Source organism: Podarcis cretensis (assembly GCF_951804945.1).
Source record: "Podarcis cretensis genome assembly, chromosome: 6".
In the NCBI taxonomy this organism is placed as follows: Eukaryota; Metazoa; Chordata; class Lepidosauria; order Squamata; family Lacertidae; genus Podarcis; species Podarcis cretensis.
The window spans coordinates 18,736,073-18,759,880 of NC_137175.1; the positions used below are offsets into that span (position 1 = coordinate 18,736,073).

General features: G+C 43.6%; 1 protein-coding gene across 3 annotated transcripts in view; it reads left to right on the forward strand.

The window, feature by feature from the left end:
• ATP9A (ATPase phospholipid transporting 9A (putative)) overlaps positions 1-23,808 on the forward strand; it is a 105,494-nt gene that overhangs the window by 11,317 nt on the left and 70,369 nt on the right. For all 3 annotated transcript variants that reach the window (XM_079979008.1, XM_079979006.1, XM_079979007.1), the window contains exons 2-3: positions 16,678-16,822; positions 17,518-17,631. In XM_079979008.1, coding sequence (XP_079835134.1) covers positions 16,678-16,822; positions 17,518-17,631 — 259 coding nt within the window. The remainder of the gene's footprint in view (positions 1-16,677; positions 16,823-17,517; positions 17,632-23,808) is intronic.

The following is a 23,808-nucleotide window of genomic DNA, read 5'->3' on the forward strand; positions in this document are numbered from 1 at the left end:
TATTGGCATAGTATCATTTAAAATGTTTTCTGACTCAGGAGGGAGAGATGCTTTCTTTTGGTATGAAATAAGCCCCAGGTTAGAAAGATCGTGAACTCCTGTCTTTGCTGCTACCTTTGATTTCTCAGTTGACACACAACTTGCAGCTAAACTAAAATTCTGGGTATCTGTGCAGCAGCAGCAATCACTTCCCCAGGGAAGACCAGCAGAAAAGGCTCAAAAACAAACTGGAGATGTTCCTGCTCTAAAGTTTAGAAAACTGGGCATTTCACTCCAGCCTTTAATGGGCTTGATCTGCATTCCTACATTTCAATCATTGAAGATGAGACTTCATTCATTGGCTAAAAGCATGGAAAAGTGGTTAGTTTCTCATAAAACAAATTACGAGATGAATGCGTGTACTTTTTGTCTCGTACCTCAGGTTCCCCAAGTGCTAGGAACTTGATTTTTTAAAAAATAATGAATACTGGGAGTCTTTAGGTTTATGGTTCATGTCATGGGCCATATGGTTCAAAGTGATACAGTGTGGCAAGAGCAGGATCCTTCAGAGGAGGAGGAGCCTGAAATTGGGGGAAGCTGAAGGGGCCATACTGCTGTTGCCAGATGCCTCTGTAAGGGAGGGTGAGTTGGCCAGTTCTTTCTTTGCATTCTGAGAACAAAGTTCAAAAGGTTGTCATCAAAGAGGCAGCTGGCCAATCAGTGGAGGTGGCTGAATTGGATGCGGTGGTGATGCACTTCCTGTTTTTGGTGATGTGTAAGTGAGCACCCTATAGATCATGGGTAGGCAAACTAAGGCCCGGGGGGTGGATCCGGCCCAATCGCCTTCTCAATCCGGCCCAATCGCCTTCTCAATCTGGCCCACAGACGGTCCAGGGATCAGTGTGTTTATACATGAGTAGAATGTGTGCTTTTCTTTAAAATGCATCTCTGGGTTATTTGTGGGGCATAGGAATTTGTTCATTTGTTCTTGTCAAAATATAGTCCGGCCCCCCACAAGGTCTGAGGGACAGTGGACCGGCCACCTGCTGAAAATGTTTGCTGGCTCCTGCTATAGATTGTACCCAGAAAATATCAATCCCCCCTTTAAGACAATATTTATATGACCAGCTAAAGAGAAAATTCGGTTCCCCACTAATTTTTCACTCAGCACACTAAAATAAACTGTAGAAAAGTAAGCAACGAAAATTATCGCCTCAAGGAAGAGAAAATCAGCCGAGCCTAAACATATTTATAGAAGTGTAATTTCCCCTCCCATGAAGCATTATTAAAGCTTGATTTCATAACTGTTGAGTGTGTCTAAATCTATGAACTCTTTTGGCAGTAATTCTCCAGGGCAGATCTTGTCAGCTACATTTGCTCATTTTGTTGGGGATTGTTAAAGAAGCCCTTCTGCTGCCTGGGTAGACGAAGGCCTTGTCAATGGAGAGCATATTTCCATCCCCTCCAACATGTCCCAGTGGAAAACCTGGACGTCCATCTTTCAGGACCTTGATCTTGTGCACTTTGCACAAAATGGAATGTCAGGACAGTTGAGGGGTATGTAATTCAGTTGGCAGATTGTCATAAACCTGAACTTTTAAACTAGAGATTACAATGGGCAGGGAATGTTTTTGAGATCGAGGGCCACATTGTCTCGTGGACAGCTGGCTGAGGGCCACATGCCAGTGGTGGATGGAGCCAGAAAGTTCCAGTAGCCAGAGAGAGAGAAGCTTGGAAAACCGTATACAGCCCCTGGGCTTGAGGTTTCCCACCCCTAAATATAACTAGGGATTGGGAATTAATTGGTGTGACAGGTGGCAGTGTCAGCCTAGGCCTCAGATCCAATGCATGATAAACTTCAGCCACTTTCTCCTATGAGTCCTTGCACAAAAGGTGAGTTAGATGACCCTCTTCATGTGTACTGAAAGAATCTGGGGAGAACTGGTCAGGCTAGACCCATCCCTGTTCCATGCACACTGAAACCACAAATTCATCATCACCATCACCATAATACCTGCATGCTTGCCCATTTATCTGCCCTAAATTGTATTGTTTGTTCTGCCACCTGATTCTGCTGCATGTTTTCAGCAGCACTCATTTATTTGCAAGGCTAAAGCAGGGGTAATAACACACACATACACACACACACACACACACAGAGAGAGAGAGAGAGAGAGAGATAGGTAGCCGTGTTGGTCTGCCATAGTCAAAACAAAATAAAAAAATTCCTTCCAGTAGCACCTTAAAGACCAACTAAGTTAGTTCTTGGTATGAGCTTTCGTGTGCATGCACACTTCTTCAGATACACACACACACACACACAGAGAGAGAGAGAGAGAGAGAGAGAGAGAGAGTTAGTTAGTTAGTTAGTTAGTTCTGTGGCTGTTCATCCTGAGGAGGAGGAGGGATAAAAGGGCCTTTTGTCCATTTCTTGCTTTGCATTGGCCAGCATATGCAGGCAGAACCACTATTGCTGGTTCTTCATCATGCTATATTCAAATTGTTATCCCTGTTACGAGGTTTCAGTTCCAAAGACCTACTCTTAACAACATTTGTGTTTAAAATGGGGGGGGGGGGAGGGGACCTACTGCATTTCATGCATGCTACTCTTCATAACTGAATGACCCGTATGAAAGCATAGATTCATTCTCAGTGGGCCTTCCAGTGATAATTTATGTCTACCTAAGCCAACATCCGTCTAAAAAATATTAAAGATCCTTACAATAAATTGCAGCATCTATTTACTGAGGTGGGTGGATGTATTGTATCCATAGGAATAAACTGTGTCTTAATAGTTGCTATTATGCATTCCTGAAAGGTGTGGTTTGCCTTTCAACTTTAGTTTCTTCTTGGAAGGTAAAAGGCAACAGAATTCAGCCTCACAGCAGGAAAACGAGTTTTACACCCAGAGGCTGTAAAAGTGGGATTTACTTCTGAGTAAACAAGTTTAGGATTACATGCCACACCTGAGTTGTAGCCAGCCTTAAGTTTAACTCAGGGCCTATTGAAACTGTTGAAACCTAACTTAGGTATGTACCTAAATTTCTGTGGGTCTGCTCTGAATATACGGTACCTTAGTTGAATAACAGCCCCTATGTCCTTGAAAGCAAGTCTTATTAATTTCAGTGGGATTTATTTCCACGTAAGCGTGAGTAGTTCAAAGGCACGTCAAAGTGCAAGTAGATAAATAGGTACCACTCCTGCAGGAAGGTAAATGGCGTTTCCGTGCGCTGCTCTGGTTCGGCAGAAGTGGCTTAGTCATGCTGGCCACGTGACCCGAAAGCTGTACACCGGCTCCCTTGGCCAATAAAGCAAGATGAGCGGCGCAACCCTAGAGTCGTCCGCGACTGGACTTAACGGTCAGGGGTCCCTTTACCTTTAAGTGTGTGTAGGACGGTTGACCTAGGGTCAGCGTAAACGGAGGTGGCCAGATGCAAAAGAGAATGGGGCTCTTGCACCTTTTAGTTGTGAAGAAGTAGGAATGTGAGCAGGTGTACCTTCGTCATGCAAGCTATACTTACTGAAATCCCTTCTTCTACACAATTCATACAGATGTAAGAGCCCTGACCTGCTTTGCACCAGACTACCTTATCCCACACATTCCATTTGGGAGACCTATCTCTATGTGCTGCTGCTTAATAATGTGCAAGAATCACCACTGACTTATCTTAGACATCTTTTGAACACCAACAAGCCTTTGAAACAGGAACTTATTTTTACAAACTGATATTACTGATGTTTTCATTTGTGCATTTATCAACATTATTGCAATGCTGTGTTTTTAGGCTGTATGCCACCTTGCGGTATTTCTCTGAAAGTGTGCTCTATAACTACAGTGGTACCTCAGGTTACATACACTTCAGGTTACAGACTCTGCTAACCCAAAAATAGTGCTTCAGGTTAAGAACTTTGCTTCAGGATGAGAACAGAAATTGTGCTCCGGTGGCACGGTGGCAGCAGGAGGCCCCATTAGCTAAAGTGGTACTTCAGGTTCAGAACAGTTTCAGGTTAAGTACGGACCTCTGGAACGAATTAAGTACTTAACCTGAGGTACCACTGTATTTAAACAAATAACACTGTAGCGTGGCTACAACAAATGCTTGTACGGCGCAGGTACAAACATCAGGGGCTTCTCAGTGACTGCACCTAGAGGCAGTTTGATTTTCCGCTCTGTGAAAAATGTGTCCAAAACAGCTATGACAAACTTTTCCTTATTCCTAGGGAAGTCACCTGTTGCAGCAGCAAGAATGAAGGGTCTTGGTAATATTTATTGTGGCACATGGCTTTTGTAGATAGACTCTGCTTTATAATACATGTACAAACCTGCATAAACAGTTACAGAAAGAGAAATAGTTATCAGTAGTGTACACGGGGGGGGGGGGGGCATAACATGTCTGTCACAGCATCAGGTCTAACATTTCTGTGGAGAGCCCAAATCATAACTGGGTAGCCATTTAGAACAGCAATACTACTACTCCACCCCCAAGCTATTGTGTGCTAATTTAACTCTCTTGGTGTGGGAAGTGAATCCCTAGTTCTGATTGTGCAAATTGATTAGAATCATATTTGCTGATAAGGTCTAATACAGCCATTTCACTCTGGAATCCTGCATCTGAAGTCTTCTTGTGGGTTATATGATGGCTTTGAGTTCAGCAGCGGAGAGCAGAGCATCCTTGGAGACTGAAATGTTCCCTTGTTGCATCCTGAGTGTTGCCAGCTTCCAGGTCAACCTTCGCCCATGCCCTTCTCCTGTTTGCACACAGTACAAACAGGGCAGTCTCCTGCCAAGGGAATAACACAGTGCAAACCTGACAATTGAATGTTAAATGAATGGGAGGTTCACAAGAGCCATTTCCAATTCTTAATGCTAACTAAAATACATCTATTATAGAATGAGTGCAGCAACATGGTTTGCCTTCAGGCATTATGATGATGGAAATGAAGATTATTGTAAATATTATATGTGATAAGCCAATTAACCCCAGGAAAAAAAATAAGCAATTCCAATATCAATGTAAATAATGAAGCCTGAATTCTGTTGGCAACTGAATGCCAATGCAGACATTAATTCTTCAGCTAGCATTATTACATGTATCTCTTGTTGAAAAAAGAAAAAAGAAAAGAAAACCAGTTGGGCAGGAAGTACCTACTGGTGTGTAATTGTGCGTTCATAATTCTTTCTTCATGCATTATACGATTATGACATTTGTGGTTAGCTAGAACTGCTGGATATTGCAGAGTGGAGGCCTTTTGGAAGAAGACCTTCCGATTTTCCAATTTTGTGGTTTGGTGGAGCAATGTCAGTGGTCTGCTTCTCTCTCCCCCCTCCCCAACACTCTCACTCTCTCACACATGCTCATTTTAGCCTCCCCCTCCCATCTTAGCTGCATTGGGATCTTGGGGTCACCGGGAGTGTAGGCTTTAATCTGTGCTCACCCAATGATTCTGATGCAGTGGTCCCGAAATTGCATGGAAATGTATTTCCCAATAGAAGATGACTGATCAGCTGGGCAACAAAGAAAAGTGGGCAGGGCTCCCTGTAGCTTGGTGGCTAAAATGAAAGCCGGCAAGGTGTGGGTAGTGTAGATGTGTCCTACAGCAATGTTCTTTCCCCATATAGTAACTTACATTAAGGACTCAGCTATTCAGCTGCAAATGAAACATTTTCAGTGTGTTGTAAAGTGCAATATACAAATGTGGCACTAGATGGCAACAGTGAGCTATGCCAAATTCAATGTATTTTTCACAACTTTTTTTTTAAAAAAGCATTTTCACAGCGTTTTTTATATGCGTGTAGATTCCACCTGTGTCTTTTAACGTGGTTAGTGAGACCATCTTGCACATCCTAATCATCACTGTTCATTGGGACAAACCCTTCCTTGTTCTCAACATCTCAACCTATCAGTTATAGAGGAAGGCCATTTTAAGCTCCATGGAAATGATTTGCAATGTACCAGTCAGCACTTGTGGAACTCCCATCCCTATTGGTCCTCAGGTGCCAGTTGTGCCAGACCTACGTTGCTTTCAGGAGAAGGAAAACTCTGATGGAGAAGGAAAACTCTGACCCGAAGCCTCCTCTGCCTTGTGGGTATACCCATCCATGAGAAAGGCTTTGGGAGTAAATCCTCAGGAAAAATCTGTACCTGCTGCCTTGCGGGACCTTTTTGGGAGACGAAAAGGCTATGGAGTAAACCCTACACATATCTGAAGTGGAGTCCCTAAGATGGTTGGATGGTGCCTTGTACGCCTCCGTCCAACAACTCCTGCAACCAAATTGGTGCTAAACATACAGTGGTACCTCGGGTTACATACGCTTCAGGTTACACACTCCGCTAACCCAGAAATAGTGCTTCAGGTTAAGAACTTTGCTTCAGGATAAGAACAGAAATCGTGCTCCGGCGGCATGGCAGCAGCAGGAGGCCCCATTAGCTAAAGTGGTGCTTCAGGTTAAGAACAGTTTCAGGTTAAGTACGGACCTCCGGAACGAATTAAGTACTTAACCCGAGGTACCACTGTATTGCTCTGCTTTCCTTTGGGCTACATCAGCAAGGCCGAAAGGGGCGTTGCTGGGCAGCACAGAATCTCCATCCACACTGCCCACACTTGTGCCCCATAGAAGTCAGTTCAGTGCTGCTAATGCAATAAAAACAACATAGGAGGCAGCAGTTACCAGTTACCAGTCTCCACAGACATAGCAGGCACTGTGAGTCTCCAGCAGTTGGACTTCACCCTTGGAGGCACACTCTCTCAAGACAGACAGATGCCAACAACAACAATGTTGTGTTCGGTTCTTGAATGCAAAGAAGTGATCCCTAGATCAGAATCTGGCAACCCTGCTCATCCTTGTAAGCCAGGGGTAGGCAACATGGTGCCCTCCGTATGTTTTCTCCTACAGTTCCCATCAGCCTCAGCCAGTATGGTCGATGGTCAGGGATGATAGGAGTTTCGCTCCAAAGTATCTGGAGGGCACCATCGCATTGAGTAGGAGGTTGGACAAAATGACTTTGGAGAACCATTTTAGCTCTGTAGTTTCATGATTTTATGATCCAGTGAAAACCACAGCTTCTCTTGACATCCCTTGGAGAGATCCTTATTGAGAACCAAAAGCTGAGAGTCAGTACCAAATCTAAATATTAGTATTTTACCTATTGGCTTTCATTAAATATACCCCACTGAAATATTTAGCCTTAAAAATATTGACCTGGCATGGAAATCATCTTGTCTTTGTTCTCAGTAGGGTGCCTGAAAAATACCCGCTCATGAAAGTTAATCTTTCCACTGCCTGTTGAGCATTCTGATTTAAGCAAAGCTAACATTTCCTAACTCTTTCCTTCTAACTGGATTTTTCCAGATGTTGCTTTCCTTTTTGGAGGGTGGAATTCTAAAAGCATTTCCTTAGCAGATAAGATTTCTTTTATTCTTATTTGCAGGCACTGAGGTGGAAAGCAAGAAATGTGATACTCTTTTCTTTTCTTTTTTGAAAAATAAGATGAAACTACCTTCCCTATTGTTTGCCATTCCCCAAAGTGTTTCCTGTTCTACCTGTTGAAAGCGCTGAGCTCTTTCTTAAACAGAGCTTAGTTTGCTTCTAATCAGCAAGTTATTTGCTTACCTAAATCAGTGCAACAGACAAGCCTCATTATTCTTGGTAGACTGGTAGATATTTAACCTGTGCGTGTGAGCCATTGCATGTGTAATTTTTTTTCAGCTTTTCCCACTTGTGGCCAGTGTGTCTCTGACATGAACCAATATTTCAAAATGTCAATGGAGAACAATGCACGAACCTTATTAATCTGATATTGTGGTCAAATAGACCCAGCTAAGACATAGGCATTGTTTCTAGAATAAGTTAATTTAAGAAACTTCGAGGAAGGAAAGTTTGCCACATCTTCCTTTGCCCTACACGACACCTGCAACCCCAAAAGGCATGGAGGCTGCTGGGATTTGGGCTCCAAATCCACTTTTGGGAGATTGGCCCTCTAATGTTAATTCCAAAGAGTTCTTGCAAACCCATGATTCTCATGCACTTTTTTTCCAGCTCGGCTCCTCCTTGAGGCATGAATTTAAAAAATTCAGAATCTTAATCTGTTGCAACAACACAGTGCAATCAATATGCTGTTAAATGCTTAAGTGAAAGTTTTCATCATGGATATATTAAAATCTGTCTTCTCCTGAATAGGAAATTCAGGAGTGATCAGATAGTAAACACCAACATTCCTGATACATTAAAGCAAAAAGAAAGAAAAAGGAAAAAAGAAACAAAAAAATGCTTGCTGATTGATAAAAACAAAATTCTGAGCATGCTTAGTTTTGTATTTTAAATAAGACCATGATAACTACAAGGAATGAAATTGTTGGTGTATGCACACTACAAATGTAAATCTACTTGTACTGTTTTGGCTTGCTCACTGTTGTTGTTGTTGTTGTTGTTGTTGTTGTTGTTGTTGTTGTTGTTGTTGTATATGCTGCCCATCCGCCCCAGCCACTCTGGACAGCTTAAATAAATAAATAACCATCAAACATTAAAAACTTCCCTATACAGGACTGCTCTCAGACTCCACTGTAGTTTGGTTTGTTTCTGTTGTTCACAGGGCTGCAGTCCCCAAGGGGTAGGCCTGTGGTGTTTGCTTCTACTGCCCTGATAAAATGAGTACCTGCACGTGTCTGGCTTGTTGATTATAAAATGTACTTAAATATAGGAACAAAGAAAGGGCAAGTGTCAGTTGCTGCAGAGTCTGGAATGCTCAAGGTGGCTAGCTGCTGACTCCAGCGCTGTTTGTGCCCATCAGCTGCTACTCTCTGGCTTATAGTTTCAGGGGAACCCTGGGTTGTGGGGCTCTGCACCCATGTACAGTGGTACCTTGGGTTAAGAACTTAATTCGTTCTGGAGGTCTGTTCTTAACCTGAAACTGTTCTTAACCTGAAGCACCACTTTAGCTAATGGGGCCTCATGCTGCCACCATGCGATATCTGTTCTCATCCTGAAGCAAAGTTCTTAACCCGAGGTAATATTTCTGGGTTAGCGGAGTCTGTAACCTGAAGCGTATGTAACCTGAAGCATATGTAACCCGAGGTACCACTGTATCTGAAAGCACTCTATATGTCAGGCACTTTCATGTTAGGGGAGACTTTGACCACACAGTCCCTTCATACCACTCAAGGTGTACCTGAGTTTCACTGACTTAAAATAACTTCTGCTTGTTTCAGTGGTATTTCCTCCCCCCCCAAGAGTGTTTACAGTTGCAACCCTATTACTACTACTACTACTACTAATAATAATAATAACAAATTTTTATTTATACCCTCCCCTCCCTGGCCAGAGCAAGGCTCAGGGCAGCTAACACCAGTAAAATTACAATAAAAACATAATGGGGGGCGGAACCCCAATTTAAAATATGGGTTAAAATACAATTTAAAATGCAGCCTCATTTTAATAGTAGCCCATGGATCAATATAGGCATAACCAGGATTTTTGTTGGGGGGGGGGAGCAGGACTTTGTTAGAGGGGGCAGAACCAACATGATTGGTCAGTTAGTTAAGTATTTCTATTGCTTTACTTGATCTATGGGAGAGGGACAGCTGCCCTTCTGTCCCCCCACCCAGCTATGCCCATAGCCCTACATCTTTTTACTTCTCGTTCCCTACATCCTGATTCTTCATGTTTGCCTAAACCCAGTGAAATAAATGTGTTTTCTTAGAACACACTAGATTTGCATAGGATCAGGTCACAAAGGACGTTGTTGGCAATTGAGCAAAAATATTCTCTGTAGGAGCTGAGCTGGGGTGGCTAATTCCACCCCAGATGCTCGCCAAGCTACAGAGGCACAAGACAGGAGCAGATGGGAAACAAATCAAGCTTTGGAGAAACAAGCCATAGCATGTTTGCTCAGCTGTAAGATGACTCGTGGTTTGTCGAGCAAACTATGCTTAAAATAAGCCATAACTTTTGTGTTATGTGTGAATGCAGCCAGAGATTGGCCCAAGATCACCCATGGCTGAATCTCTGTGCTTCTGCTGCTACATTCTAACCATTACATCACATTGATGTGTATTATTAACCTTTGCAGCCTAACCGTTTGCACCCATTTACTCAGAATTACTCCTTACTGAGTTCTTTGGGGATTGCTCTAAGAGCCAGGGCATAAGAGCTGAAGTTTGTTGTTGTTTAGTTGTTTAGTCCTGTCCGACTCTTCGTGACCCCATGGACCAGAGCACGCCAGGCACTCCTGTCTTCCACTGCCTCCCGCAGTTTGGTCAAACTCATGCTGGTAGCTTCGAGAACACTGTCCAACCATCTCTGTCATCTCCTTGTGCCCTCCATCTTTCCCAGCATCAGGGTCTTTTCCAGGGAGTCTTCTCTTCTCATGAGGTGGCCAAAGTACTGGAGCCTCAGCTTCAGGATCTGTCCTTCCAGTGAGCACTCTGGGCTCACTGAAGTGAGGAAAGAGCTGAAGTTAGGGTTGCTCAATAGGCTACCTTTTCCTAACAACCCAATCCTATGCAGCCTTAGACAAGTTTAATCCTAGAAAAATCAATAGGCTCAGGGTGCAGACTTACACACCTAGGTGAACAAAGGAAATCTTACTTCTGAGAAGACATGTATAGGATTGCATGGTAAGACTGCATTCTTCTACCCACTATTCCCAATGACATGGGACATATGGAGGACTACACAATTATTATTTTTTTAATGTCCAGTAGCACCTTAGAGACCAACTAAGTTTGTTCTGGTTATAAGCTTTCGTGTGCATGCACACTTCTTCAGATACCCAGATGCACATGGAAGTTTATACCCAGAACAAACTTAGTTGGTCTCTAAGGTGCTACTGGACAATTTTTTAATTGATTCTGACTGCGTTAGACCAACACGGCTACCTACCTGAATCTGGAGGACTACACAGTTACTCTGTGTAGGACTGCAGTCTTACAGTCTGATCCTATCTTTGTTATCTTGGAAGTTAGTTCTACTTATTTTAATTTCCTCCAAAGTGTGATAGGATTGAAGCCTTCTGTGTTCAGGATTGCACACTTGTATTTAAAAACAAAACCCTGCAACTGGTTCCTACACACATGCATTCACAGTAAGTTTCTTGTACTTAAATGAAACTTCCTTCTTGGGCTAGCAGCATTGTAGCCTGACCCTATGCATGTTTACTCTCAAGTAAGCATATGTAGGATTACAGCCATGCAGCCAGCCCTACATATATTTACTCAGGCAAAAGTTATATGAGGGATTTACTTCCATTTTCCAGCTCTAGTTTTATTTGTTTTTACTTTCATCATGATTGATGTGACGAGAGTGACAGGGAACATTGACTTTACGATCAAGGGGAGGTGGCTCAGCCTACCACTTTCTGGATCTTACAGCTTTGGCAAGTTAAACAAAATGCAATTAAGCCTCAGACATGAACTGCTTGAGAGTTTCGCTTCATTGCTCTGTATCCCAAGCCTTTGCAAAACCAGCCCATTACGGAAGAGATTTGTTTCAATCATTAAACTGCATGTGCTGTAAGGGTGCTGCAGTGTACGCTATGGTTTTTTATTTATTAATTATTATTGTTATCTACGTATTATTAGTTATTGAATTTATATACCGCCCTATACCCGGAGGCCTCAGGGCGGTTCACAGAACAAAATCAAAAATATAAAACCAAAAAATATATAATCAAAACACAAACAACAACCCAATACCCCCCCAAAAAACCCCACATTTTAAAAGGGCAGTGTTGACTGAAGGCAGTTGCTTGGTGACAAAGTTCAACTGCATACTCTGAGATTGTATACAGATCCATACTTAACAATTGTATTCAGATCAAATAAGCAGTGACTGTGAACCCAAGTTACAACTGCTTTGGCAGTTCAGTTAAAACTTTATCATTTAATTTCCAGGTCACTTTTTGAACGTGTTCAGAGCAGCTTTCATAAGGCCCAGATGGATCAGCCAGACCAATGGCTTGCTGTGTTCATCTGATAAAACAAAATGTACACTACAATCCTATGCATGTCTACTCAGAAATAAGCCCCAAGGAATTCCGGGGGGGGGGGGGTTATTCCCACTTTTTCAGTGTGCAAATGGCTGAATTCTTTCTCAGGATGGGAGAGTTAAGGACAAGAATGCAAATTAAAGTGTGGGAGAGGATAAAGTTCTGGACAGAATGGGGTGCTAATCTTTGTGTTGAGGCAAAAAGTATTAGAACAGACTGTTGATGAGAGTTTCCCTTAGGTCTCTTATGAAATAAGAGGTTCTTTGCTGGGCTGTGATGAGTTCAATATATCTGTTGACAAAGAAAAGTTTTTATTGCCTTCCCAAGCTTCACCTGTGTTGCAGTAATACCCTGCAGGCTATGTGAGCAAAACATTGTAAAAAGAAGGGTGGAGCCCATGTATTTTGCTTGTGTCCTTAAGACTGGTGAAGATGGTTTGGTCAGGTGGTGGTGAGGTCAGAGGGAAATCTGCAGCCTTTTACTTTTGGCCACAGCAAAATTAATAGAATCAGAGCACAGGGCTAGCCTCCAGAACCCAGTATCTGACAACCATTCAATAAGGGAAGGCTTGTAGCTGAGATGTAGACCATCTTACTTGCATGCAGAAAGTCCCAGATTTGATCCTTGGCATCATGAGCTATAGCCAGGGGGGAGGGAAGGGGGGCAGCTCCTCCCTCCAATCAAGTAAATAAATAAATAAAAACACTTACCTAAAATTAGAAAACAATTGGAATATTTGAAATCGAAATGCTCACCGAGGTCACATGGATGCATTCTAGCGACACAACTGGCATCCCGACTGTTGTTGAGACATTTTGTTCCGAATCTGCTAGACAGAACCAGACAGAGGATGAGGGCAGGTGGGTGTCCTGTCCCTCCACAACATAAATCCTGGCTAAGCTCATGCTTGGCATCTCCAAGTGCAAGTAGATAGGTGTTTCCGTGCGCTGCTCTGGTTTGCAAAAAGCGGCTTAGTCATGCTGGCCACATGACCCAGAAGCTGTAAGCCAGCTCCCTCGGCCAATAAAGCGAGATGAGCGCCGCAAGCCCAGAGTCAGTCACGACTGGACCTAATGGTCAGGGGTCCCTTTACCTTTAACAACCCCGTGAGGCAGGCTTAGATAGGCGTGGTTTGCCTAGGGCCATCCAGTGAGATTTATAGCTGAGTAGGGATTCAACCCAAACCAGCAGTTCTCAACCTGTGGGTCCCCAGATGTTGTTGGACTACAACTCCCATCATGCCTAAGCTCTGGCCTTGCTAGCTAGGGGTGATGGGAGTTGTAGTTCAACAACATCTGGGGACCCACAGGTTGAGAAAGTCTGACCCAAGCACTCTAATGTGGGGAATGTTTGGGGCTCCCATCATGGGAGTTGCTGAACTACAACTCCCACCGTCCAGTTGCTGAACAACAACTCCTATCACCCCTGGCCACTGGCCATGATTGGTGGGGCTGATGGGTGTTGTAGTTCAGCAGCAACTTGTGGGTCAAAGGTTCCCATTGTTGCTCTGCTTTCTACTCTGGAGCAGTGGCGTAGCGTGGGTTGTCAGCACCCGGGGCAAGGCAAGTAATTTGCGCCCCCTAACCCATGGATTTGCGCCCCCTAACCCGTGGATTTGCGCCCCCTAACCCTAACCCCCAGATGTTGCGCCCGGTGCGGCCGGCCCCCCCTGCACCCCCCACGCTACGCCACTGCTCTGGAGGACGTAGGAGCTTTCCGAAAAGATGGAGAAATAAGCCTGTGCTTATTTAACACTGGGTTAAATGGGTAGCATTCTTATTCAGAACTGAGGAAACAGCTACTGCAGGCAGACAGGAACTACAGTTGCCAATCTGATCAGGTTTAAAAAAGCACCTCACCATCACTTATGCCTTTTTCATCAATTTCAGCTCCAGAAATCAACCTGGGATTTTTCACAATGTGCAGATTAAGATCAGCTGCTGATGTCTGCGATTAAACAGACCCTGCTACAGAGGCCAGGGGAAAAACTGACAACCCTAATAGAGACAGTGGAATCTAGTGGAATCCCAAGCATGTTTTTTTAGAAAAGTGTCTCCCCAATTGCAGTGGGGCTTACTCCCTAAATAGTGTGTTTAGGACTGAAATCTTAAGGCAATGGGGCTAAACAAATACCTCTCAACACAGACACACAGGAACAAACATTTAATCAGCCTTTGCTCAAAGAGTGGTTGGATGTGGCCATTGGCAATTTCTGGCACCTGATTAACAACCAGGAAGGTAGTCTCTGATTGGACGCAGGGTATTTAAGAGGAGAAGCAAGCAGCTAATTACGTTTTAAAAACCCAAAAACTAAGCAGCTGCTTTCCGTCCTTATCAGTAGTTTAGTCCTCTTCTGGGATTACTGGGCAGCGAAGGCTTTAAAGGAATGGAGAGAATTTGCCTAAGAGCTAAGTTCAGGTGAATTCCTGGATGAATGCTGGAGTGTGCTTGTTCCTCCAGGATCGCAAGGGGAGGCTAGGGTGTGGCTTACATGCTCTGAGTCAAGTTCATTTTTCACAGTTGTGTGACTGTATTTCCAGACCCTCCAAGTGTCCCTATTTTCCAGGGGTGTCCCTGATTTTTAGAAGCTGTCCCGGTTTCTGATTTTATCCCGGAATGTCCCAGTTTTCCTTAAAGGTAAAGGTAAAGGTACCCCTGCCCATACGGGCCAGTCTTGACAGACTCTGGGGTTGTGCGCCCATCTCACTTAAGAGGCCAGGGGCCAGCGCTGTCCGGAGACACTTCCGGGTCACGTGGCCAGCGTGACATCGCTGCTCTGGCGAGCCAGAGCCGCACACGGAAACGCCGTTTACCTTCCCGCTGGTAAGCGGTCCCTATTTATCTACTTGCACCCGGAGGTGCTTTCGAACTGCTAGGTTGGCAGGCGCTGGGACCGAGCAGCGGGAGCGCACCCCGCCGCAGGGATTCGAACCGCCGACCTTTCGATCGGCAAGTCCTAGGCGCTGAGGCTTTAACCCACAGCGCCACCTGTGTCCCTCAGTTTTCCTTAGGCTGACCCTATTTTCATTGGAGAAATGTTGGAGGGTATGGAGTTATCCAATCCCTGAGCCTTCTGAAGGCAATCCTGTATAGGGAAGTGGTTTTTTTTAAAAAAAATGTTCAATGTTTTCTTATTTTTTATGTATGTTGGAAGCTGCCCAGTGTGCCTGGGGCAAACCAGTAAGATGTGTGGGGTATAAATAGTAAAATTATCATTATGGAATGGGCCGTCCTTATTTTCACCAGAGAAATGTTGGAGGGTATGTATTTCAGTTATGGTAATAGCAGACCCCCGACATTTGATTGTCTATACCCTGTCTGTAATTGTCTATATTCTGGTAATTGGGAGCAAAGTATATTCTGTGATCATACTGTACTGGTGTAACAATCTTGGCTGTGTGTAGTTTTAGGGTTTGTTTGTTGTTTAAGCAAGTTTGTTGTCCTCAAGGAAGGTCATGGGATGGAGCCTCTCATAATTTTCATAGTGATAATTTTATTATTTGTATCCCATCCATCTGACTGGGTTGCCCCAGCCACTCTGGATGGCTCTCAGAGGGTACAAACTTTAATGGCTGGAGCCCTGAGGCCCTATCCATTTCATGTCTCCTTTTCCTCTTTACAGAGAACTGTTATGGGGCCACACTTCCTTTATGAGGCTGAGCTCTCTGTGCCATCATCCTAACATGGCATGGAAAGAAGAGTTCCTGCTTTGTCGCAATGCAGGATTTGCATGTGGATTTAGGATGTGGGGTCCAAGGGTCCAGTTCTGTTGTTCTTTAATGCTAGTGTGCCTGTTCATGGACCTTTGCATGTATGGCACTACATACAAGGATATGTTCATGATACGTTTCAAAGCAGTACTCGAAATTCACCAGGTGCATTTTGCACCTGCCTCTTGGCCACTTACGACCAAGTGAAGATGCCCGAGCGCCAGGATGGTGCCTGATGTCTCCACCATCTGGAGGTACATGCCTGGGGATCCTTGGATCTTGTCTCTTTTCACACACTAACAACACATCTTGTAGAATTCTATCTGTGATATTTTATCTGCACAATCAGAGAGAATTTCAGGAACCCCAAAGTTGCATTGAAAAATGCGACTTTTGAGCCATCTGACCCCAAAATGGCAACTAGACATTCCATTTTGGCGACAGTCACCCTGGTTTAGGAGCCATTTGGTGCCTAGCTTATGTATCTAATACTGTTGGAAGCATATGGTCAGTGCTGGGTTGGGAAGGCAGGAATTAGACTAAATAATGGAGTGCTCAGCTCAAAAAGAAGCATTTGTCTTAAGGCTATGAGACAACTTCCAGAGTTGCCTGGGAAGAGGAATTGATTGTTGAACCGCTCTGTAAACTGTAGCTCTGTGAGTGGAATAGGAATCGCCGAACAATTCTCTGCACACTTAACCAGACTACAGCTCCCAGAGTTCTTTGGGGAAAGCCATGAGTTTTTAAAGTGATATCATAGTGCTTTAGATATATGGTGTCGGTATGACTCAGCCTGCCCTTTCCTATTAAGTTGCAACAACATCCATCGTACTGACCACTCCCGGAAAAGGTCATTGTCTTCTTGGCATCCTGTGGGGTTCCTGGTTGGCCATTGTTGAAAATGGAATCCTAGACTGTATGGACCCAAGGACTGATCCAACAGGGCTCTTATGATAGCTGTCCTCAATGTAATACATTTTTAAAACTTCCCCCACCTCCTACAGATGTTGCGAGTGCCTAAGATGTTGTGGAAGAAGAGACCCAAGGCCTCGAACGGTTTGGCTTGGCCACCCAGAAAAGAGGGACCAGCGATACCCACGCAATGTGATCAACAACCAGAAGTACAACTTTTTCACTTTTCTGCCAGGGGTATGTATTCCACGTTGAAAAACTGTGTGCTTTCCTCTTCTATTGATATTTGAGTGTTGAGTGCCAGTTGTTTATTTGGAGTGGGCAATTAAGGCAGCTGTTACCTAGATTGGCTCAATCTACTCTTCTGCATTTAAGTGAAGCTTAATTTTGCTTCTCCCTGTCTACGCTTCAATAAGCCATCCTGTTGCCTACAATAGTGAAGAAGTCGCTGAGGAATTTCCCAGTCCAACACAACTGAATGGAGGGAAGAGAAGGGACTGAAATTGGGACTTTTCCCATTTCAGTCCTCTTTCCCTGTGATATATGTATCAATGGACACACTGTCCTTTCCGTATAGATGCAGCGTTTAAACTGTGCTATAATGGGAAAAATAGATGGGGGAGCCATAGTTGACTCCCTATCTTTAATGTCCTGGAATGTGTTGGAGTTTGCATTTTTTTCTTAAAGCTTTCCTGGTTAGCTGAATTCCTAAAATGTTACTAGATGCCTTGGAACAGCCTTCAACTTGGTATCCTCCAAATATTTTGAACTACAACTCTCATCAGCTCCATCCAGTTGATGGGATTTGTAGTCCAGAACTTTGGGAGGGCACCGGGTTGCGAAAAGCTGTCTTAAACATTTCCATGGTGAGCCGTGTTAACCTTAGATGTGCTGCTACAAATGCCTTTCTTGTTCCTCACTCTCTCTCTTAGGTGCTGTTCAACCAATTCAAGTACTTCTTCAACCTCTACTTCTTGTTTCTGGCCTGTTCTCAATTTGTTCCTGAAATGAGGCTCGGTGCTCTTTACACGTATTGGGTTCCTTTGGTAGGTAGTATTGAGTTTATTTATTCAAGAAAAGTTTCAGTGTTTGAATACAAGATGCCCTTTGTTACCTTATCTCAGAGATCCAAGTGGTGCCGTAACTTAAAATGGTTTTTGTTAGCTTGTTTTATGAAGCCTGGCCTTTATGTGTTTGGGAATTGTAGCTGCCGAAAGTGATTTAATAAAGGTTTGCTATTCAAAATTGGGACCTTCAGCGGTCTAAGGAAATGCACGAGGGATATTTGATCCAAAAAGGTAATTTATCCCATAACTCAGCCATTCTAGGAGTACAGCTATGGGAGATTCGCTTGCGTTAACCCTGGGAAGAGTAAGACGTCATGTGAATGTTCCACCAATTATTCCCGCAACAATTAACTATACAGGTGAAACTCGGAAAATTAGAATATCCTGGAAAAGTTCATTTATTTCAGTAATTCAACTTAAAAAGTGATAAGGTAAAGGTAAAGGTACCCCTGCCCGTACGGGCCAGTCTTGACAGACTCTGGGGTTGTGCACCCATCTCACTTAAGAGGCCAGGGGCCAGCGCTGTCCGGAGACACTTCCGGGTCACGTGGCCAGCGTGACATCGCTGCTCTGGCGAGCCAGAGCCGCACACGGAAACGCCGTTTACCTTCCCGCTGGTAAGCGGTCCCTATTTATCTACTTGCACCCGGAGGTGCTTTCGAACTGCTAGGTTGGCAGGCGCTGGGACCGAGCAGCGGGAGCGCACCCCGCCGCAGGGATTTGAACCGCCGACCTTTCGATCGGCAAGTCCTAGGCGCTGAGGCTTTAACCCACAGCGCCACCTGCGTCCATGGCTCCCCAAATATCTTTTCTGATGAGAGCAGCTTTTGCATCTCATTTGGAAACCAAGGACCCAGAGTCTGGAGGAAGAATGGGGAGGCACACAATGCCAGATGCTTGAAGTCCAGTGTGAAGTTTCCACAGTCTGTGTTGATTTGGGGAGCCATGTCATCAGCTGGTGTTGGTCCACTGTGCTTCATTGAGTCCAGGGTCAATGCAGCCGTCTACCAGGAGATTTTGGAGCACATCATGCTTTTTCCCCGCAGACGAGCTTTATGGGGATGCTGACTTTCCAGCAGGACCTTGGCACTTGCCCACACTGTCAAAAGTACCAAAACCTGGTTCAATGCCCATGGGATTACTGTGCTTGATTAGCCAGCAAACTCGCCTGACCTGAACCCCATAGAGAATCTATGGGGCATTGTGAAGAGACAGATGAGAGACATGAGACCGAGCAATGCAGAGGAGCTGAAGGCTGCTATTGAAGCATCCTGGTCTTCCATTACACCTCAGCAGTGCCACAGGCTGATAGCATCCATGCGATGCCACATTGAGGCAGTAATTGATGCAAAAGGGGCCCAAACCAAGCACTGAGTACATATGCATTCTTCTACTTCTCAGAGGTCCAATATTGCTCTATTTGCAGTCCTTGTTTTGCTAATTTCATTTAATATTCTAATTTTCTGGGATTGTTAATTTGGGGCTTTCATCAGCTGTGCTCCATGATCATCACAATTATAACAAATAAAGGCTTGGCATATCTCGCTTTGCATGTCATGAGTCTATCTCATATATTAGTTTCACCTTTTAAGTTGAATTACTGAAATAAATGAGCTTTTCCACGATAGTCTAATTTTCTGAGTTTCACCTGTATATTTTTTGGCCAGTGTTTCAGAGACTTTATATGTTGGGTTCAGAATTAAGCTTGTACACCGTATTAAACCAAATGATCTAGAGCTCAGGGTGAGCAGTAAGGTAGCCAAGTTTGTGGATGATGGCAAAACATTCAAGGTGACGAAAATAAAGTGGGATTTCAAGGAGCTCCAAAAGAAGTCCAAACTGGATGAATGGGTAGTAAAATGGCAAATGCAATTCAATGTAAGCATGTGTAAAGCCAGTGGAAAAAAAAATTAAAATATTTAAAAATCCTAACTTCGTATATATGCCCATATATACTGGTGGTCACTAACCATGGACAAAACTGTGGGGTCAAAGTTGATAACTCAGTGAAGATGTCAACCCAGGGCATCTTCCCAGTAAGATTCCGAGCACAATTCAAAGTGTTGGTGCTGACCTTTAAAGCCCTAAACAGCCTTGGCCCAGTATACCTGAAGGAGCGTCTCCACACCCATCGTTCTGCCCAGACACTGAGGTCCAGCGCTGAGGGCCTTCTGGCGGTTCCCTCACTGTGAGAAGCCAAATTACAGGGAACCAGGCAGAGGGCCTTCTCGGTAGTGGCACCCGCCCTGTGGAACACCCTCCCACCAGATGTCAAAGAGAAGAACAACTACCAGACTTTTGGAAGACATCTGAAGGCAGCCCTGTTTAGGGAAGCTTTTAATGTTTAACAGACCACTGTATTTTAATACGTTGTTGGAAGCCACTCAGAGTGGCTGGGGAAGCCCAGCCAGATGGGTGGGGTATAAATAATAAATTATTTTATATTATATATGAAGCAATCCACCAAGTCTGGATTTAAATGTCATGACAAACCAGGCTCTGTCCATGGGAACTTGTTCACATTAAACCATTGTTTGATTTTGTTTTTAATACTACTTAATATAATGTTCAGACTGGGTTGCTGTGCGGCAAATCTGTGTAGTTTTCCCAGAAGGTTTTATTTTAATTTTAAGCCAAGAAGGGTAGCTTTAAATTTGTTTGGAACAGTGTGGTGTCTTTTGTCTGAATTGCACCTCCCTGAAACCTGTTAGGGCAATTAATTAATTGGTTTTCCAAATTGTCTTGTTTTGCACCATCCTTTTATTTTAATGCCTTTGCACGTTGTTGGGTTTGCTAGTTATTGAGAAGGGCAGGAAACAAATTCAAGGTGACTACTGGAAGCCCCCATCCACTAGCTTTCTGAGATTTCGGCAGACTTTGCCTGCACCCTTTCAAGCATACCTTCACAGCTGCGAGGACAAGAAACTTGAACCCGTTTAAACAAAAGCCAAGATTCTTGTGATCCCAAATTCTGCGGCCTCATTTTATATATGCCATTGTGTCAACAATCTGGTGCTTGTCTGTAGCTGCACTGTTTCATTTGTTATGGCTTGGGAAAGAGAAGCGGAGAGTTAGAGGCTAGTTTTTGCAAGGCTGGCTTGCAAACCTATAAGGCCATTGTGATTTGCCCCACATCACACGAACCATTGAAATTCAGCATGTGAGCTGCCAGGGCTATATATAAAAGGCCTTTTGTTCATTGCAGGCTGCTAATGCAACCATTTTGGTATAGAATAGCAACTTGGGATGGCTTAGTGAGGCAGAACATGAAGGGGTTTTTTTTTTGGGGGGGTGATTATTTGAAATCCTTGATTGCCAAATGCATCTAGATGATTTATAAAAAATATATACTGCTGTATCATAAGAATACATCACAGCAGCTTATCACTTTGTGTGTGTGTTGCCTGTAGCAATAACGAGCTATGTTTTTGGACTCTTTATCAGAATGCTAATTAAAAACAATAGTCTGAAATGCTGCAAAACATTCAGAAGCCATGGTATATAAAGTCTATAAGTGCCAGAGGAGATTTCCATCTTTTTTGGGGGTGAGGGGGGCACATGCATGCCATGACAACTTGGTGCCCTCAAAGGAGAAATAATGAAACCCCTTAGGGCTGGCTTCATTCAGTGACTTCCAAATTTGTGCAGCTGTCGTGTTTCCCCTCAGAAGGATTCACATCTCTTTGCAAAGCGTCCCCAAGCCTTGAGGGCATGTAGCAATGCACTTCTGAATTAATGTTCATGAGACGTTTTGCAAGGGATGCCCTGAAATTGTTGTTGTTGTTGTTTAGTCGTTTAGCCGTGTCCGACTCTTCGTGACCCCATGGACCAGAGAACGCCAGGCACTCCTGTCCTCCACTGCCCCCCGCAGCTTGGTCAGACTCATGCTGGTAACCTCGAAAACACTATCCAACCATCTCGTCCTCTGTCGCCCCCTTCTCCTTGTGCCCTCCATCTTTCCCAACATCAGGGTCTTCTCCAGGGAGTCTTCTCTTCTCATGAGGTGGCCAAAGTACTGGAGCCTCAGCTTCACAATCTGTCCTTCCAGTGAGCACTCAGGGCTGATTTCCTTCAGAATGGAGAGGTTTGATCTTCTTGCAGTCCATGGGACTCTCAAGAGTCTCCTCCAGCACCATAATTCAAAAGCATCAATTCTTCGGCGATCAGCCTTCTTTATGGTCCAGCTCTCACTTCCATACATCACTACTGGGAAAACCATAGCTTTAACTATACGGACCTTTGTTGGCAAGGTGATGTCTCTACTTCTCAAGATGCTGTCTAGGCCTGTCATTGCCCTTCTCCCAAGAAGCAGGCGTCTTTTAATTTTGTGGCTGCTGTCACCATCTGCAGTGATCATGGAGCCCAAGAAAGTGAAATTAGCCAGACAGATTAGTTTCCTTTGAGGAGGCGTTGTGAGAGGTGGGTGGGGCTTAACTGCATTTAAGTAACAAATTATAATTTCATGATACAGGTAAGGAAAAGAAATATTAAGAGACTTGTGTGTCAACACTGAGAATGTTCTTTTGGATATTGTTGTGCATTGGTTTTTTAAAAACAAAACAAAACAAGGAATGCCTCCAGACCAGGGGTCAGCAACATTTTTCAGCTGTGGGCCGGTCCACTGTCCCTCAGACCTTGTGGGGGGCTGGACTATATTTTTTTTTGGGGGGGGGGGAATTGAACGAATTCCTATGCCCCACAAATAACCCAGAGATGCATTTTAAATAAAAGGACACATTCTACTCATGTAAAAACATGCTGATTCCCAGACCGCCCGCAGGCCGGATTGAGCAGGCAATTGGACCATATCCGGCCCCCCAGCCTTAAGTTGCCTACCCCTGCTCCAGACTGTCAATATTTTGCAGGAGCGATTTGAATGCTTATGCCAGACCCTCCAAGTGTCCCTATTTTCCAGGGATATCCCTGATTTAGATAAGGTTTCTGATTTGATCCTGGAATGTCCCACTTTTCCTTAGGATGTCTGTATTTTCACTAGAGAAATGTTGGATGGAATGGAATTATCTGACTCTCGAGCCCTCTGAAGGCAATCCTGAATAGGGGTGTGTTTTTTTACATGTGTAATGTTTTATTATGTTTTGATATATGTTGGAAGCTGCCCAGAGTGGCTGCAGCAACCCAGTAAGGGGCGTAAGGTATAAATAGTAAAATTATCATTATGGAATAGGATGTCCCTATTTTCATCAGAGAAATGTTGGAGGGTATGTTACTCTGGAAATTTAGGTTTTTTTGCAATGTCAGTGGATTAAAGCACCCTGTCACCCTCATACAACGAATGCGATTCTTAAAAAGAAACAAACTAAAAGAAAAAAGTTATTGAATAAGCATAGTACAAAAAAGACAATGCATTTAATAGTTATATGTTTGTGTTGTTATTATAATACTCATTTATATTATAATATTTATTTATCCTGCCTTTTCGCTAGACTGGGACCCAAGGCAACTTACAGTAATTAAAACAATAAGGTTAAAATGCAGAAAGCTTTAAAACATAGAAAGTAACTAAAAAGCAATTAAACTGTAATAGAATTAAAACAATATAAAATTACATAAAAAATAGAATACAAAAACAAATCTATTAAAATGCAGATAGTAAAAACAACACAGCACTATAGAAAGTCCTTTCCTTAAAACTAGTCTGTTGCCAAAAACATGCTGGAATAAAATAGTCTTCACTGTCCAATGAAGGACATCAAGGCGTTTAACATACATTGAGTGCTAAGAATCTCAGGGCGGATTATATAAATATATAACCAAGTGGTCCTTAGTCCTGGTAGCTTTTAATTCAACCCTTTCATGACAAATGATTACCAAAACATTCAGTTTATAAATGTGCAGTCAGCTTACAGATACATAAAATCTACACCCTTTTTGCACATAGGAACATGGCAGAGAACTGACCTGAAAAGTGTGTAATGAACAAATGGCTAATGGAAAGATGTATAAACACTCCACAACCAAATCAGGAATAAGGCAAGATGAGTGCTCATTGTCGTATAGTTTAATATCCTCATAAACGCCGTGCAAGCAGATCAGGATAGATGCTCAATAAATAAACAAACAGGTCCTCTGGAGCTGCCCAAGTACTTAAAACACGAATAACGTTTAGCTTTAAGGTTTTGTGGAGTTCCTTTTGAA